The sequence below is a fragment of the Anolis sagrei genome, chromosome 1, assembly GCF_037176765.1.
Source record: "Anolis sagrei isolate rAnoSag1 chromosome 1, rAnoSag1.mat, whole genome shotgun sequence".
NCBI lineage: Eukaryota > Metazoa > Chordata > Lepidosauria > Squamata > Dactyloidae > Anolis > Anolis sagrei.
In genome coordinates, this window is record NC_090021.1 from 250,228,902 (window position 1) to 250,248,367 (window position 19,466).

The 19,466-nt window shown below is 39.7% G+C and overlaps 1 protein-coding gene across 1 annotated transcript; it reads left to right on the forward strand.

Moving 5' to 3' along the window:
* Positions 1–7,717: 7,717 nt before the first annotated feature.
* PSMA1 (proteasome 20S subunit alpha 1) lies at positions 7,718–17,814 on the forward strand. Its single transcript, XM_060767498.2, has 10 exons — positions 7,718–7,841; positions 10,892–10,936; positions 11,312–11,413; positions 12,477–12,580; positions 13,184–13,272; positions 13,611–13,681; positions 15,756–15,885; positions 16,114–16,193; positions 16,518–16,622; positions 17,464–17,814. Exons 1-10 carry the CDS (start codon positions 7,839–7,841, stop codon positions 17,518–17,520), a joined length of 786 nt encoding a protein of 261 aa, XP_060623481.1. The 5' UTR covers positions 7,718–7,838; the 3' UTR covers positions 17,521–17,814.
* The last annotated feature ends 1,652 nt before the right edge of the window (positions 17,815–19,466 follow it).

The window sequence follows — 19,466 nt, forward strand, 5'->3', positions numbered from 1 at the left end:
AACAAATCCACATTTACATTATTTTTACCCAAATTTTTAGGCAAAAAAGACCCCAGAGTAGCTTTTAAATAAGACAGCCTCTCTTTTCAGATTTGGAATTTAAATACGGCATGAAAGGAGATTACATGGAGAGGGCAGGACAGAAAACCAGGCATTAATTTGTGACACAGAGTCCTTAAAATATAAAATGTTTCAAAGAGAGGAGCCAAAAAGAACTGGATTTACAGCTAAGTAGATGATGTGCCTCTGCTTCCTATTTCTTCCTTTGCTGCAGCCTGAAGGAATGTTGATGGCAGTAGAGAGGGAGAATCGATGAGTGATCGACTGGGCCTCTCAGTGGAAATGATAAAATGACATGTATCAATCCTTTCTACCTTGCAGACTAATGAAATGTTGCTCCATGTCTTAATCCAGATAGTGAAAATGCTGTGAACAATGGACCACACTCAGATGAGGCTTCCAGGGGAACATTTCTAAAATGACCACTATCTCATTCTCAGTGCTCACACATTGACCTTTATGTGATTTGTTTGGTAGAAAGTGCTATGGAATTTCGTATGATTATTTTGAAGTAGACCTCATTATTTTTTGACTTTAAAAAAAAACTATAGCCTTAATTCTCTAGAAACTTAATCCCATTGGGCTATCTTTCACACTGCCACCAATAGGACCCATTGGCAGTCACAACAAATGTTTCAGAAGGTTAAGTGAGCATCTATTTTAACATTCCAGTGCCTGTTTGTTCACAGAGGCACTCCATCCCATAGCAATCCTGTCTTCTGTGTTGCTGCAATAGGCCCTGCAGCTGACACCCTCCTTACTGGATGCATGGGCCAGAATTCTGACAGCAGTGGTGACAACAGCCAGGTGCTCACAGGAGCTTTGTGCCCAGCAGGGAGCAGTCATGGGCACGCTGGGATGACCAATCCTCTTGCCCTGCACTGATCAGAGAAAAAGTGGTAACAGCACAGCAATGTCTATTGGAACAAACAATGGGAGTCAAAAGGAACTCCTTCAGCTGTACAAACAGCTGTTAAACCTGGAGGTACTCTAGAGTTGCTTGCAAACTCTGGTATGTCCTCAAACTTTGCTTGAAGTGGGTTAAGGGCTGTCATTCAGCCCATTACTGATGACAGGCATCGGTTTAGGACCAAAACAGTTTCCTTGGCTACTGGTGGAAAGGATAATCTATTTCTCTATAGTTCTGACCAAGAATACAAGAACTATCTGATATATCTCACCAAGCAAACCTATTGAAATCTGTCTATCTGTCTTTCCTTCCTTCTTTTTCATGCCGTGAAGAGCCATACACGAATGAAAAAATATTCTTGCTAGCAAGAATATTTTCAAAGTAGACATTTGGCAACCATTTCAAAAGTCAAATAACATTAAATAACAGCATGCAAAGACCCTTATTTACATTTTGATCTTTCTAAAGGTCAAATATTCCATTACAGAATTCCCTAATGAAAGGAGCAGAGGAGACAAAATTAAGAATGAAAGCCACTCTTTGTTTCTGTAGCTCAGCCATCTGCTGTTCCCCTTAGGTGGCTGTGAGTACAGAGGATGTAGTTTGGGTTTTTGTTGCTTGACAACTAAAGGAAAAATGGATGAGCAAACACAACTGGCAAATAAGATATCAAAGACAGAAAAGCTTATTTGCTGGACAAGGCTCCTGGCCAGCTCTGACAGCACACATATGTTACACAAAGATATAATGAAAATAATAAATTAAATAAGTAATAAAGGCAGTTGTTCCCATCTAGAGAACTGCCACACTAAATACTAGCCTTTCACATATCAAAGAAATTTCAAACTAATTTTTATTCACGATACATTGCCATATCAGTCTAATGTTTTGTTTGAGGAAAAAATATATTACAGTACAGTGAACTAAATGGTGTTCTTCATTATAGTCACCAAAATTCAGGAAGTATTCTTTATATTTAGGCTACAATTGATAGGGAGATGCCCTGGAGCAACTAAATTGAACTTTGAAAAATGATGAGATATTATTCTTCAAATATGGGAAGGGAAGTTTTTTGTATCTATTGTTCTCATATGCTGTTGAATTGCTGACTTGAAGGTTAGCAGTTTGATTCTGCGAGACGGGGTGAGCTCCCATCTGTCAGGTCCAGCTCCTGCCAACCTAGCAGTTTGAAAACATGCAAATGTGAGTAGATAAATAGATACTGCTTTGGCAAGAAAAAGCAAAGAGACACTCCTACCAGCCACACGACGAGGAGGTGACAACAATGCAGGCACTTCAGCTTAAAAATGGAAAAAAGCACCTCCCCAGAGCCAGAGTTGAGAACTGGAGAATCCTCTGCCTTTGTTTGTGTGTCTCAATGTATATGATTGTAAAGGTCTATGTATTTAAATGCTGAAATCTGCTCTGAGTCCCCTAGGGGAGATTTAAGTAATGTAAGTGAATGTTTCCTAATAAGAAGTGTGAAGGGCTTCAAGTTTCATAGGCTGAGAAGTTTCCATCCAGCTTTCGTCAGTCTTGGTCATCGTGGACAATGAATATGAATAATGAATAGCATATACAAACAATATCTCAGGGCTAGAGATTTCCCTGGAATAGTAAAATTATAACACTAAATTCTCCAATGACTGCACTTCCAGCCATCAGATGTACCTTAGTGTTATCTGTAACAGAGTAATAATTTATCATTGCATCTATAGATGTAATAAAACAAGGTTGTTTAGTTCACTGCTTTGACAAGCTTCCCAGAATGAGGTATGGCTGAACATCATAGTGAACCACATGATGTAGCAGTGTGGTTCATGATGCAGTTGGAGCATACTTCCTTCTGTGAAGCTTGACAGTGGATGAAACAAACTTGATGCAGTACTAATAGGATGTTATACTAGCATTGCCAGAAAAAGAATAATTGAGGTACTTACTGTGAAACAAGGATTGGATATACTTTATGTGACATTGATGTCATGTCTGTGCCAAGCAGACACAGATGTTTCCCAGGCTTTTAAATATTTGACACATCAATTTTATGGTGCTTTCCTCCAACTCCGTCTGGTTTTTTTTCATGCTTTGATGATTTCAGTTTGTTTGCTCATTTAATACTCATTTTAAAAGGAAACAGAAAAGTATAAAAAGAAATGTAGATTCACAGTACAATCTCATACATGCCTACTTGAACTTAAATCTTGATTAGAAATGCTTCATGATAAATTGAAGGAATAGTTAGTTTTTGGCTAAGGCCCCTTTCACGCAGCTGAATAAAATCCCACATTTTCTGCTTTGTACTGGGATATATGGCAATGTGGACTCAGATATCTTAGATCAAAGCAGATATTCTTGGATATAGGGCTGTGTGGAAGGGCCCTAAGATACAAAGAAACTCAGAAAACTTGGGGTCAACTTGTTCTTAAGTAATACAGTAATTAGATAGGGTAGGTAAAGGAAGAAGGAAGGAAAGTAAGGAAATAAAATCTATTATTCTATTATTCTGATTTTGCATAATGTGCTGTATTTTCTATTTGCTTTTCTCCTTTTAATGGTTTGTGTTTTTAACTGGTTTTACTTTTATTAATAGCTTAATTACATGCTTAGGTTTTGTAAACTCTGAATTTTTAGTCATGCTTAACACTTGTAAGCTGCCTTGAGTCCTGAATTGGGATAAAAAATGTCCAGACATAAATATCTCTCATATATATATGAGTCTGTTTTTCAAAGAACAAGGGGAAACTTGCAAGTAGTAAAAAACCCAAAAAACCAAGGCCCCCAGCACAAGACGTTTACTGTAAATAAAGATAAATTGTGCAAAGGAGATGAAGAGAAAAAGGGAAAAGGTAATGAAGAGAAATTTTGTAATGATCAACAAAGATAATGGGATTGTCAACATCACAAACACAGAACTGAAATGCAAATTCTTGTCAATAAATCACTTCATACAGCATGCAGGTAGTTTCCCTTTTACTATGTTTTTGACAATTTTACAGTGTCCATAGTCCACTCTATTATGTTCATTTACGGTTCTTCCTTGCAATGAGCACAGGTTAAGACATTGTCGCTGTTGCATATCATCATACAGAGAGGAGATAAGAAAGGGAGATTGCACAGAAATACGGTCATGTTATAAGTCTGTGATGTCACTACAGGGTACAGTGAGGTGACACCAAAACAATTGTCTATAAAATTACAGCAGAAATGTATTATTTTTAAATACTTTTAAATCATACAGAAACATTTTTGTAAGGTTACATGTCTTACAGGGATAAAACTGATCTGGTCAAAGCTGTCATTGTTACCCAATTGCCATCATGCCTTGAATCAAATGGTTTTGTCTGCATGTACTTTTGTTTTAATTGTGGCTACTTTTTACACTTTTTGTGATGTTTTCTGATATTTTAGCTGAAATATTCTGGTCTGGTCAAGGAAGGCCCGTGGGGTGGCATTATGGGTTATTGCACTGAGTGATACCAGCCCTAGGGGACATCTGCACTGTAGAACTAACATGTTCTACACAACACTTAAACTTCCCATGCCTCAATGGTATGGGTTCATGGGGGTGGGTGTTTTAAAAGGTCTCTATAATCTTCTCTATGCCCCCTGGTGAGGCAGCAGGTTAAACTGCTGAGCAACTGAACTTGCTGAGTGGAAGGTTGGCGGTTCGTTATCCAGGGAGCGGGGTGAGCTCCTGCTGTTAGCCCCAGCTTCTGCTGACCTAGCAGTTAAAAAACACGCAAATGTGAGATCAATAGGTAACGCTTCTGCTGGAAGGTAATGCTACCCCATGCAGTCATGCTGGCCACATGACCTCGGAGGTGTCTACAGACAACAGCAGCTCTTCGGCTTAGAAATGGAGATGAGCACCAACCCCCAGAGTCGGACACAGCTAGACTTAATGTCAGGGAAAACCTTTACCTTTACCTTTAGTGTTGATAAAATAAATATTTATTTAAAATCAGCAAGGATAATTGTTTAGGAGTCAAGAAAATTTTAGAAAAATATATAAATCTTCACTTACATCCTTCACTGAGAGCCTTCCTAAGTTCAGTGGTCAATTCATTTCATCTGATTGACACCACAATGTGCCATAATTAAATACAAGGCTCTTGTAAGTACAGTCTTCCCCTCACTGCCTTGGAAGTGGAACAGTCCATACATAGGGCCCTTCCAGACAGGCCCTATATCCCAGGATCTGATCCCAGGTTTTCTGTTTATCCCAGGGTATCTGGCAGTGTAGACCCATAGGTAATAGTATGATAGTTGGGTCCGGAAGCTCTGAGCATTACAGAGATGCCGCATAGCTCCTTCAGGAGCGCTGTTTGCACAAGAGAGACTTAGCTAATGTAAGCCAGGCTGGAGACAGATAATACAGAAGGAATGTAAGAGTTCTTTAATGATGAAATTCTAACCCTCACTGTAAACCTAAGCCTAACCCCTTACCCAAACCCTTACCCTAACCCAAACCCTACTCTAACCATTATCCTTACCCTTACACTAACCCAAACTCTAAACCTCGCCCTAACCCTAAACTTTGCCCTAACCCTTACCCTGAGCATCCCGTTTTCTATCCTTCCTTCGCTCTCCCCCCTTATTCAAAGCCGCCTTTGCGGCATTTCCGTAACGCTCGGAGCTTCCGGACCCAGCTATCATACTATCACTGACCCATATATTCCAGTTTAAAGCAGAAAACCTGAACTCAGTTCCTGGGATATATGGTCTGTCTGGAAGGGCCCATAGAAGATGATCTCACTGATAAATTTATTCTGGGATATTTTGACACCTGCCCATGCTTCCCTGCTATTAACCAGCTAGATAATAGGATGATAGCTGGGTCCAGAAGCTCTGAGCATTGCTCCTTTGGGAGCGCTGTTTGCACAACGCAGAACGGAACACAGATATTATAGAAGGCATGTAAGAGTTCTTTAATGGTAAAACCCTAACCCCTAACCCAAACCGTAATCCTAACACTTATCCTAACCCTAATTCTAACCCTTTGTTGTTGTTGTTCATTCGTTCAGTCTTTTCCGACTCTTCGTGACCTCATGGACCTGCCCACGCCAGAGCTCCCTGTTGGCCGTCACCACCCCCAGCTCCTTCAAGGTCAGTCCAGTCACTTCAAGGATACCATCCATCCATCTTGCCCTTGGTCGGTCCCTCTTCCTTTTTCCTTCCATTTTCCCCAGCATAATTGTCTTCTCCAAGCTTTCCTGTCTCCTCATGATGTGGCCAAAATACTCCATCTTGGCCTCCAATATCCTTCCCTCCAGTGAGCAGTCGGGCTTTATTTCCTGAAGTATGGGCTGGTTGGATCTTCTTGCGGTCCAAGGAACTCTCAGAACTTTCCTCCAACACCACAGTTCGAAAGCATCTATCTTCCTTCACTCAGCCTTCCCTATGGTCCAGCTCTCACATCCGTAGGTGACTACGGGGAATACCATTGCTTTTACTATTTTTTTTCGAAAGCATCTATCTTCCTTCACTCAGCCTTCCCTATGGTCCAGCTCTCACATCTGTAGGTGACTACGGGGAATACCATTGCTTTTACTATGCAGATCTTTGTTACCAGTGTGATGTCTCTACTCTTCACTATTTTATTGAGATTGGTCATTGCTCTCTTCCCAAGAAGTGTCTCCTGATTTCCTGGCTGCAGTCTGCGTCTGCAGTAATCTTTTCATCTAGAAATACAAAGTCTGTCACTGCCTCCAAGTTTTTCCCCTCTATTTGCCAGTTATCAATCAGTCTGGTTGCCATAATCTCTGTTTTTTAGATGTTTAGCTGCAACCCAGCTTTTGCACTTTCTTCTTTCACCTTGACTCCTCAGCTTCTCCTCGCTTTCGACCATCAAAGTGGTATCATCTGCATATTACCTTAAACCTTATCCTAACCCTCCCCTCCTTTCTATCCTTCCACCAAATGCAACTACGAAGTATATTCCTGCCCTCAATGTGCCGCTCTCCCCTTCCCTTATTCACAACCCCCGTTGAGGAATGTGCGTAACACTCGGAGCTTCTGCACCCAGCTATCATACTTCCATCACCAGCCGCGATTTAGTGTGCATCCGGGCGTCCCCTGGACAACGTCCTTGCAGACGGCCAATTCTCTCACACAAGAAGCGACTTGCAGTTTCTCAAGTCACTCCAGACACGAAAAAAAACATGCGCATGCGCCGTTTGAGGCGCTGCACTCTAGCACGCCTCCTGTGAGGAAGAGGGGAGCAAAGGTCTATTGCAGGGGTCCTCAAACTAAGGCCCGAGGGCTGGATACGGCCCTCCAAGGTCATTTACCTGGCCCTCGCTCAGGGTCAACCTAAGTCTGAAATGACTTGAAAAGCACACAACAACAATAACAATCTTATCTCATCAGCCAATAGCAGGCCCACACTTCCTATTGAAATACTAATAAGTTTATATTTGTTAAGATTGTTCTTCATTTTAATTATTGTATTGTTTTTAAATGTTTTTTGCACTTCACATAAGATATGTGCAGTGTGCATAAGAATTCATTCATGCTTTTTTCAAATTATACTCTGGCCCTCCAACAATTTGAGGGACTGTGACCTGGCCCTCTGTTTAAAAAGTTTGAGGACCCCTGGTCTATCGGCCTGGCCTCCTAGACATTCAGAAAGGAGCGCTCCAAGTGGCGCATGCGCACTGGGTCGCTGCTGAGCCGCCGCTGATTGCTGAAGAGGGAGAGTTGTCGTCCGCGAGAGGCGCGCTCTCATCTGAGATTAGGAGATCGACTGTTCTTCCTGGGCCGGGCCGGAAGGAAGTGCCCAAGCCCAAATCGAGCGCTTGCCGAGTTCTTCATCCCATTTCTGGAAAGACCTCCTGGCCGGTTTGCTGCTCGCCCGGGTCCCGTCGCCATGGTGAGAGGAGAGACGGAGGGGGCGTTCGGTCGGGGGTTGTAGCTGCGAGGCGGAAACGAGTCCGGTTTGCAGGAGTGCGGGGAGGCCGCCTTCCCCGCTTTAAGGCCCGGTCGGAGTGAGTCAGCACAGCCCGGGGATGGCGGGCGCCTCGCGGCCCGGGGAGAGGCGCCCCAATGGCTCCCCTCCGAACTCCTTTTCAGGGACCCTGACTGACTTTCCCGGGAAAGGGGCATGGAGGTGTTCTGTGCCTGCTTTGGAGTCATTTCCAACTCATGCTGGTCTCAAGGAGAATGAATGCAGTTCGGCGCCACTTTCACTGCCATGGCTGGGTGGGTGGGTGCTGTGGGATCCTGGGAATTGTAGTTTCAAAAAGAGATTTAGCCTTCTCTGCCAAATAGTGCTGGTGCCTCATCAAACTACAACTTTCAAGATGCCATAGCGTTGAACCCTGGCAATTCAGCTGGTGTCAAACTAAATTGATTTTACTGTGCACTCTAAGGCAACCCTGTTATGGGAGTTTCTGGGGCTGAAAGAGTGGCTTGCAATGGTCACCCAGTGAATTCAACCCCTGCCTCTCAAAGCTTTTCTAGGGTAGCAGTTCTCAGTTTGTGGGTCCGCAGGTGTTTTGGCCTACAACTCCCAGAAATCCCAGTCAGTTTACCAGCTGTTAGGATTTATAGGAGTAAAAGGGCAAAACACCCGGGGGCCCACAGCTTGAGAACCACTGTTCTAGAGCTTTCAAGGTCCCCCTTCTCTAGTCCCTTTGGGATACTCATTCTGAGTTCCCCTGTTACTCAGTATTTTATTTCCAATATCTGTTGGAAATAGCATTGTCTGATTTTCTGAATACAGGTTGAGTGTGTCTTATTTGGGAATCCCAAATCTGCTAAAATCTAAAATTTTCCACCTCGGTGATTGAGATAGTGACACCTTTGCTTTCTGATAGTTCAGTCTGCCCAAACTTTGCTTCATGTACACACACCAAAAATGCAAAACATTGGGTTTCTGTAAGTTTTCCAGCTAGTATGGCCAAGTTCCAGAAGCATTCTCTCCTGACATTTTGCCCACATCTATAGCAGGCATCCTCAGAGATCATGAGGTCTGTTGGAAACTAGGTAAGTAGAGTTTACATATCTGTGGAATGTCAGGGTGGAAGAAAGAACTCTTGTCTGCTTGAAGCAAGTGTGAATGTTACAATTGGCCAACTTGATTAGCATTGTATGGCCTTGCAGACACAGCAGAAAATAGTTCTTTCTCCCATCCTGGACACTTCACAGATATATAAACTTCACTTACTTAGTTTCCAACAAACCTCACAACCCCTGAGGATGCCTGCCATAGATGTGGGCAAAATGTCAGGAGAGAATGCTTCTGGAACATGTCCATACAGCCCGGAAAACACAGCAACCCAATGATTCTGGCCATGAAAGCCTTCAATAATACATTTTTACAAAACACTGTTTATAAAATTATTTTCAGCCAATGTGTATAAAAGGTTTGTATGAAAAATAAAATGAATGTCTTGGATGGACATAGGTATGTCATTATGTGTGTATATGCAAATACAGACATGCCAAAATCCAAAATTCTGATGGTCCCAAGCACATTAGATAAGGGATACGCAACCTGTATCAATAAGAGATGGTTGATATGTAGGGTTGGCAATCAAGAAGTAGCTGTTAACAAGCTAGCATGCTGCTGAAATGCCAACAAGATGTATTGATTTCAGTAATCAGAGCCTTATCTTTATCTGTAAAATCAGTAAATTGGCAGCAGTCATAAATTACATAATGGGTTCACTTCTCTGTGTGTGGAGCCAACACCCCCAAATACAGAATTTTTTGGCATCTCATACAGTCTAAGGAAAAAACTTTACAACACCCAATATGCAGCATCCTATAATAATGGACATCAGCCTGTCCTATAAGGGAGAGGATTTATGGTTATCAAATAAAGGACATTCCTTATAATATATAACCCATGGCAACACTAGTCAGGACACAGATGTGTGCCAAATAAGAAAGAGACCCTAACATTCAGTTAATCAAAGTAATCCCTGCCCGGTTTTGTTTATTTTCAGAACAACGCAAGAGTTCATTACTTACTCCGATTTGTTACTGGGTTGAAACTGGTTTTTTGCTGTTTGTTCTTGTCATACACTGGTTTTTCCCATCACCTCAATTTCCCCATCTCATTCAATGATCCTCCATTATTTGTAAAAGGCCCACGTCCTTCTTTGTTACCACATGATTCAGCAGTTTGTTCTACATTGTATCCAGTGTTCTCCAAATAATACGGTTTCTTCCAGAGTTTCAAATATCTATAGATGGATTAGTCATTTTCAGACACCTTGTAGTGCTACCACAAAATGTAATTGTTTCTGAACAGCGTTGGAGAGTGATATCTCACATAATTTCTGGCCTCTCAAAGAACATCCCAGACACCAAATTGCTGTAATCTAAAACAAGAGCAGGAGCATTTCATAGTGACTTGTTATTTAGAAGAGAATTAGAATTTTTCCTAACAAGTATTAGCAATAATATAATTTTCAACCAACATAGTTAGAACAAGAAGGTTAATGTTCTTCATATTGATAAGCTTTCTTTTTGAAGGTCTCATGTTAGGTGTTGCTCAATATCTGATATTTCCAGTAGGCAACTCACTCCTGTTGAAAATGAAAGCGAAACCTTCTTAATTTGAAAAAGTAATGGACCTTTTTTGATTCCTATGTTGAGGATTGTGTTTCTGATCACGAATTATTTATGAAATGTCCTCTCAAGATTATCCATTGTTCTTGCATTTTTAAATGGTTTCCTTTGATCTCCACTCTTGGTTTATACAGCACATCTTCTAGGAAACTTACACAATTACAAATTGCATGTTTGCGATAGAAATAGTTTAAAGTACCAGGTATTTACTGTTGAACTCATTTTTAAGAGATTTAAAGTCTTTTTCTATTTTTGCTGAACAGTATCTGTTTCAGTTGCAGAGGCAAATGGGAAAAGACAAGCAAACTGTTGTGACTGCTCATTTTTATCTTTTTCTTTTAGTTCCGTAACCAGTATGACAATGACGTCACTGTTTGGAGTCCCCAGGTATTTTGCTTTTTACTAATGGTTTATTCACTTTTTAATTTCTTGTCATTATGAAAATAACATCAGAGGTTTTGTACCGTTTGTAGCCAAAACACTGTAATAGTGAAGAGTGCTACACATTAATGATGGACACTGTGGCAGGTACAATAAATAAAGATCAATATACCTCTTCAGATTTAAAATACATGTTTGAGTCTGTATGTGTTTGTTTATAAGCAATCTGATTGCAAGATCAGAACTCACACAAGGAAACCAAGCGTGTCTGCAGAGTAATATGAAATAGGAAATTTGAACAATTTATTTGTTCACTTTTATCACAGTTATTAGAACATCCTTGTTTTTCTAAAGAAGAATATTCTGTTTTTTGTTTTATAGGGCCGAATTCACCAGATTGAATATGCAATGGAGGCTGTCAAGCAAGGTTCTGCAACTGTTGGGTTGAAATCCAAAACACATGCTGTCCTGGTTGCGTTAAAGGTACATTTGAGAGTAGACTTGGGAACATTTTTGTTTACAAAATTGAAAATATGTGTCCATAAAAGTTCCAGGTGCTGTGTTCAGAAGCTTACTCTGAGGGTTCCAATGCATCTAAACTTACCAGGCCCCTCTGGTAAGTTTAGAAGAGAAATGAGGGCCGGGAGAGTGCCATACTACTCCCTCTGGCTCTTTAGAGTCTGCGGAAGCTGGTGGTGAGAGTCAATTCCCCATAGGCCCAACACCTTAAAAGATCTGGACCTTTCAGTAAGGTCCGGATCTTTTGAGGTTTTTTTTTTTAATCCAGAGTAAATTGGAAAATCCTGGTTTACTTTGGAGTAATCCGGATTAACCTGAAGCATTGTTTGGTTAATCCAGAACCCATTATGGCTTTTTGGGCCTGTCTGGAAGGGCCCTAACCCTAAATTCTTAGTCTTCAGGCTTAAAGTTGAATTCTACATCTATAATTATATTATATTATTATATTCATTACTATAAGTGTTTTAGTATAGTATTTGTTTAAAAATCTTACAGGGTTATAGTGCAAATATAGTTTATAGATGCATTCTAACAGTAGTTTTATTTTTAAGAAAAAGAAAGAAAAGAGCCCTGCTCTTGTTCCATTGTGCTTCTGAGTAAAAAAAGACCTTTGGTGGTGGTGGTGGTGGGGGGGGGGGGGGGGATTTGCCAGGAAATAGTCAGGGACAACAGATACATTGTTTCTATATTAAAAAACAAATCCCAAACAGAGCAACAACAACAAATTCCATGTCATCCAGTCTCCCTATATATTCATTGATTGAATGAAGATGGTTCCACATCTATTAAATTAATTCCAATTTCTATGAATGATCTGTCTCTATGATCAGCTGTTGCGTAGTGTAAAGTAATTTAATGTGTCCGTATAAGCAATGAATATGATCAGCTGTTGCATAGTGTAAAGTAATTTAATGTGTCCATATAAGCAATGAATTAATGCTATTCATATTTAGAGAAATGTGAACTAGAAGTTCTTGCCCTTGTCATAAATGTTTATTTGTCTCACAATTATTTTTTGTTCCTTTAGAGGGCACAGTCAGAACTGGCAGCTCATCAGAAAAAAATCCTTTATGTTGACAACCATATTGGAATTTCAATTGCTGGACTTACTGCTGATGCACGACTCCTATGGTAAATTAGCATTTGATTTTATTTTCTGTGATGTTAAGATCGACATAAAAGTTCCAATGCTACAATTGGATGTGAACTTAATACCAAACTGTAGTCACATTTTGTGAGCCCATATTTGGTTCCCCTTGCTCCTTGATATAGAATGTCTTGTTGGGAAGCACTTATTTCAGTTCTTATTTATTTTGGGATAGTAGTGTACTTAGATGCTCAATAAAGTTACAAATGATAGAGTACAAATTTACTCAGCAGGGCTGTAGTCCAGTATAAGGTTAAGAGTTTCTAATTGTAATATGTACTTATAAACAAGATGGAAATTGTGTGGTTCATGGAGTTTCTCACATGTTCCTGCAGTACATGTATAGGGCGGTGTATAGTTGTATGAAAGGTGGTTGAAAGCATTCAATAATTTCATGGCTGAGGTGGAAATTGAACAAGAGACTACATCCTGAAGGTTAGGAGCTCTGTTGTATTCAAGCAAGGTTATTCTAGATTTTTAGTGAATAATGCTACAAAAGACTGAAGCTGTAAGCAAAAGGGAGCTCATGTACAACAAGTTGATGTGTGTTGCTCTCCCCCACTTTCCCCCATTTATTTATTTTGCAGCAATTTCATGCGTCAAGAGTGTCTGGACTCTAGATTTGTATTTGACAGGCCTCTTCCAGTGTCTCGACTAGTATCTCTGATCGGAAGTAGTATCCTTTTTGGAGCGCTAGATGTCTTGGAAAATGAATAATTGCTAAGATAATATTCAACAGTTGGAAAATGGTCTTCTTGTTCTTGACTGTTCAATATATTTTCTTCAGGGAAACTGAGTGGTTGTTTTAGCTTGATGTGTTTTTGAAACTTTAAGCTGATGATTCTTTTAAAAGCTGTTCCAACTATAGTGTAACTATTACTTCACATTCTGTGTGTTTGTAAGCTGCCTTAGGTGTCTTTCTAAGACTAAAAAGTGAATTAATATATTTCATAGATAAGCCAAATGTAAATGTGTGAACTAGACATTTCAGACATAATCCTTAGCTTCTTCAAGAAACACAAATACCAACACAACGATATGGCAGAAGACCATATGGCGTGGGACTTCTCATTGCAGGCTATGATGTAAGTAACTTGTTGTTTTTCACTGAATTTGTAAGAAAAATCACCTGGAAGGTATGGTGTTCATATTCTATTCAGAGTTCTCCAGCTTCAAACAAGTAAGGAGTTGCACAAATAAACACATTTTGAACATCCCAGCGACCATTTCAAAGCGTCTTCCAAAATGTATCATAAGATTTTTTTTCTTTCAACAGTCTCCACTTTGTATGTTTTTTATTTTCTTGGCAAAACTTACGCAATGTGCCAGGATAACTGGTGAGGGAGGCTAATCTGCTTTCCTCTTTTCTTTCTGCTTTCTTCTTCATTATTTATTTATTATTTATTTACCTTACTTATATACCGCTGTTCTCAGCCCGAAGGCGACTCACAGCGGTTCACAACAAATACGAACAGCAAAAATTCAGTGCTACAGTATAGAAACAGTTAACAACCTAACACATAAACGCTCAGAGACTGAAGAAGCTGTTTATCTTGCCTGTTGTAGGTAAACATGTTATCTGGGTTATCAGTACCATAACCCAGAGTAGAATCCCATTCTTTACCAGGTCAAGCTTGGTTGGAAGATGCTTCCCAACAACTTCAGGATTGCTTTGAGAGGAGAAACTAGGACATATTTTATCACCCGGACCTGGAAAAGCATATTGCAGCTGTTCTGAGCTGCATCAAATACTGCACAGATAATGTCATTGTGGGCAAAGGCATCTGGATTTATCCCATCCAGAAATCCTGGATGACCAAGAAAGTCCAGTGACTTTTGCATGACAGAAACAATGCTTTCAAGTCTGGTGATACAGTTCTGCCAGAGCAAGTGTCAAGAAAGGCATTCAGCAGGCCAAGATGGAGTATAAGAGGAAGGTCAGGGAAAATTTCCACAGTAACAATGTGAGGCAGGTGTGACAGAGGATTTAACAAATTATTAACTGTAAGCCAAACAGTGACATTCCTGGGTTGTTGTAGGTTTTTTCGGGGTGTATGGCCATGGTCTAGAGACCATACAGCCCGAAAAAACCTACAATAACCCAGGAATGTCACTGTCAAGAAAGCCTTCAACAATACAGTGACATTCCTGCTGAGAGGATGCCTCAATGGCAGAGGAATTGAATCACTTTTTCACTCACTTTGAAGTAAGCCCACCAGAGGTAGCTGGAATTCCGCCAGGCAGTTGCAGCTCCCACTTCACTGTGAATGAACATGAGGTAAGGCATGTTTTGAAGGCTGTGAATCCTAGGAAGGCCGCTGGATCGACCGGATGGCATTTCTGGCCAGGTGCTTAAAGACACTGCCGACCAATTGGCCAGTGTTCTTACTGAGATTTTTAACTGGTCTTTATCTCAGTCTGTTATTTCATCTTGTTTGAAGGCCTCCTTCATTGTTCTGATACCAAATAAGTTCCCTAATGGTAATTTTTGGAACTACAGACCAGTGGCACTCACTTCCATCATCATGAAGTGCCTTGAAAAACTAGCCTGTAGGCATATCATTTCTTGCCTTCCACATACGCTGGACAAACATCAGCTTGCATTTAGACTCAACAGATCGACAGAGAACGCCAGACCCATCATGCTCCACACTGCTCTGATCCACTTGGTATGTTGGAGGAACTATGTGAGGATACTTTTTGAATACTTTAGTTCCACATTTAACATAATCCTCCCACATAGACTGGTGTCTAAAGTCATGGATCTTGGATTGTCATATTCAATCTGTTCCTGGATTATGGACTTCTTGTTTCAACGTTCCCAGAGGATTAGATTAGGCAATCTTACCTCATCAGGTCTCACTCTCAACACTGGGACCCCTCAGGGCTGTGTGTTGAGTCCTCTGCTTTACATTTTGTACCCTTGTCCACCATAGCAATACCATTACCAAATTTGCAAATGATACAGGAGTGTCCTGGGCTGGGCTGTCATTAAAAGACTTTGTAAAAATGATCTTTGCCAAAGGCATTGTTAAACTGAGATATGCCTGTACTGCATAAGCTTTATAGTTGAATGTGTGCAGAACACAGTGAAATAAACGTAATTGGCATCCAGTGGTATTTTTCCTACTAGTAGAAATTGTTCTTTTGTCTTGCTAGGATATGGGTCCACATATCTTCCAGACTTGCCCTTCTGCAAATTATTTTGATTGCAAGGCTATGTCTATTGGTGCAAGGTCCCAGTCAGCTCGAACTTACTTGGAACGACGTATGACTGAGTTTGCTGACTGTAAGTGTTTGACCTCTTCTTTCTGATTCTAGTATATTCTCTTGCTCATATTTCCATACACCCTTTTTTCTCTGTTCTTTTTTGTTGTGTGGTTTGGTGCCTTCTTGCTGAACATATTTTTAGACATTTAGCTATCACTCACATGCCAAATAGTGGCATTTCTTCACTAAAAGTGAAAGTGAAAGTATCCCTGTTTCTGAACTGATAATACATGTACATATTTTGCAGGTTCTCTGGATGAGCTGGTTAAACATGGACTGCGTGCTTTGAGAGAGACACTACCTGCTGAACAGGATCTGACTACTAAGGCAAGTGCAATAATATAATTTAACAGTAGTTGTGTACAGTGCAGAAATATATTCAGTTCAGTCTGAGTGGTAAGCAGGAGACAATATTCATATATTTGTTACTAGTGAACATGTTTCCCAGAATGCAGAACATACAGAATTGAAGATGAATTATGTGTGGAGAACACATACAGGCATAATTTTACACATGAAAACATTTAAGTGACTGTGTGTGCCTGTTTGTAAATAATGATCACAGAGGGGTAGCTCTGACATGTAGTTAGGATAGTTTGCCAATCAGTCACAAGAGACAATGAACTTGATTCCTCAATTTTAATTTAACAGAATGTTTCTATCGGGATTGTTGGCAAGGATATGGAGTTTACTATATATGATGATGATGATGTAGCACCATTCCTAGAAGGTCTTGAGGAAAGGCCACAGAGAAAGGTATGTCAATTTAATGCAAACACAATTTGTAGAATACATTGTTCCTTTTATCTTTGCCACTCTTCTTATTCAAAATGTCTGCTGACTGTTGTTGGATTTTTTAATATCTGGATCAGGCCAGATGCTGATTTTCTATTTGAGGTCCTTCAAAGATTAGATGATAGCAAAGATACTTCTGTGTTGGCAGCATCTCTTCTGCCAAATGCTCTATCCAGGGTAGCACACCTGGTATTTACTTTGCTCTTTTTGCACCAGACAAATGTTTTGTCCTTTATCTAGCCTTAATTGGCTTTCCTCGTTTTTGAAACATGGATGAAATGAGTGTCTACAACTGTTCTGTTGTTCAATAATTCAATAGGAAATGGCAGACTCCCCCCCCCCCCAGATCTGAAGGGATACCCCAATATTTGTCGGCACATTTTGAATGTTGGGTGCCACAGTTTAGAAGCTGAAATTGTTAGTAAACACATTTCAGTTACTAAACACTAACAGGCTATTCTGGACTGACTTCATTGGATTTTTCAATCACAAAATCACATTTATCAATAAAACGTTTGGTTGGAGGTAACTGGAATTTCCGCTCAATATTTTTTTATTAGAAGATTAAACATTTAGTTAAAATAGTACTGCATATGAATTAAATAAACAAATTCTGACAAAAAATGAAACCATTTGACTTTGAATAAAGAAAAATGGAAAATTGAAGATTAGATCTTATACCCAGTTCTGTAGCTTTTATATTGAATAAAGATTGCAGCATTTCATTACGAGATTTTCTTTTACAGTTTGGGATCAGTGAAGCTTAAAAGTGTAACACTTGCCTATTTTTTATCTTTTTAAGACTGCTCAACCTGCTGAGGAAACAGCAGAAAAGCCTGAGGAGCCAATGGAGCACTAAATACTGCGCACAAAATATGGGGTTTATTCCAATTGCAGCACTGCTGGGAGTCTTCATTTGTATTCTGGCAACTTAACTCTGAGATGAATGCGTATTGTAGTGACATGTTATAGTGAGTCAGTCTTCAAAATGTATTGCCAAAAATCTTGACACTGGCAGTGGGGAATTAATAAACTGACCATTTATCTTGACAAGAAAAGCTGTCATTTTCTTTAAAAAAAAGTATGGAATACTGTTTTATATAAAAAGTTGCTTTTTTAAAGGCATCTGTTAATAAATCTTTCTTTCCTGAAATGTCTTGTTTTAGCTTTTTTTATCTGATTAGTCAGAGAAACATCAGCCAGTCATTTAATACTATAATTCGTATTGCCATGATGTTCACTTTGGTTTTGTGAAATGGTTTCATTTTACAAAGGGAGTAACTTTCAAAAACCAGACAATATTGAAGAACTTAAATAATTCAGCATAGTCAAGCATTTTTGACTTGTATGAAACAATAGTTAACTATTTGTTTCATACTAAAGATCCAATGATTTAAATAATGAATGCTGCATTGTCTTTATTTTTCTTCTGTTTGTAATCCAGGCCCTTGTTATGAGAACATGTTTGGTATAGTGGTTTGAGCATTAGTCTATAGTTTAAATTTCTGCTCATCCATAAAACTCACAGGGTCACTTTGGGGAAATTAAACTTTCTCATCTTCAGAGAAAGGCAATGGCAAACCCCTGAACAAATTTTGCCAGGAAAACTCTTTTATAGGTTCGCCTTACATTCACTGTAATGTTCTGAAAGCACACAACAACAATATAAGCGGTCCTAGTCATGTGGACTCTTTCAGTGTTGTAATAGGTGTTGACAGTGCAGAAAGAAAAAAATGGTTTCTTGTGGAATATATACCTATATAAATGGCTGGAGTTGCACTTAAAATGTTCTTACTTACATACAAATTCAACTTAAGAACAAACCCACAGAATCTATCTTGTTTGTAACTTGGGGACTGCCTGTACTGTATATGAACTATGAATGGTAACACTGAAAATACAGTAAATGATAGGGAAAGAATAACTGCCATATTACACCAGTGCTGCAACATTTACATTGGCTTCCAACTGAGTACCGTGGCCTGTATAAGATGTTAGTTCTGACCTTTAAAATTCTTTACGGCCAGGGTCCATCGTACCTTAGGGACCGTCTCTCATTCTCCCATCATCAGAGGTCGCAACGACCATCCCAACATGACTTACTTTATATACCAGGTCCTAGAGAAGTGCACCTGGAAAGGACCAGATGCAGAGCTTTTTCTATTTCTGCCCCTGCCTTGTGGAATTCCTTGCCGCCCTGAGAGCCATTCGTGAGTTAGGGCCTTTTACCCTAGCACTTAAGACCTGGCTTTTTACTAGAGCATTTGATCTATGTTAATTTTATCAATATCTGTATGTATGTATTTTTATCCTTTACAATTTCAGCTTGTAAATCGCCAAGAGCATCTTGGATGGAGGGCGATTAATAAGTAATTAAATGATGATGGTGATGATGATGATGAAAGAAGAGAAAGCAGTAATGCCTTTTCCCCTTGAGCATTTTGAATGGCTTGGAGCAATTGTTTCAGTTTAAATCTTTATAAACTAGCCCATTTCATTATATATCTTCTTTCTTTGCTTCCATTCTCATGACAAACAGCCAGCCTCTTGCTCTTCCCCTCTTAACCCTCTTTATATGTGGCAAGGGGTATTGTTGTCTGAGCTCTGACATTTCACCATAGTAGTATCATTTCTACTCTGTAGTACACAACTGGAGCATCATATTCCTTATTCACTACTGTAATTTATTGATCCCAAGGGCGGGGGGATCAACATTAAATAATGGAGAAAATGACAAAAAAAAGGAAAAACATTCTATACAGGTGTGATTCCTGTCTACAGTTAAAACTTAACTACACAAAGCAA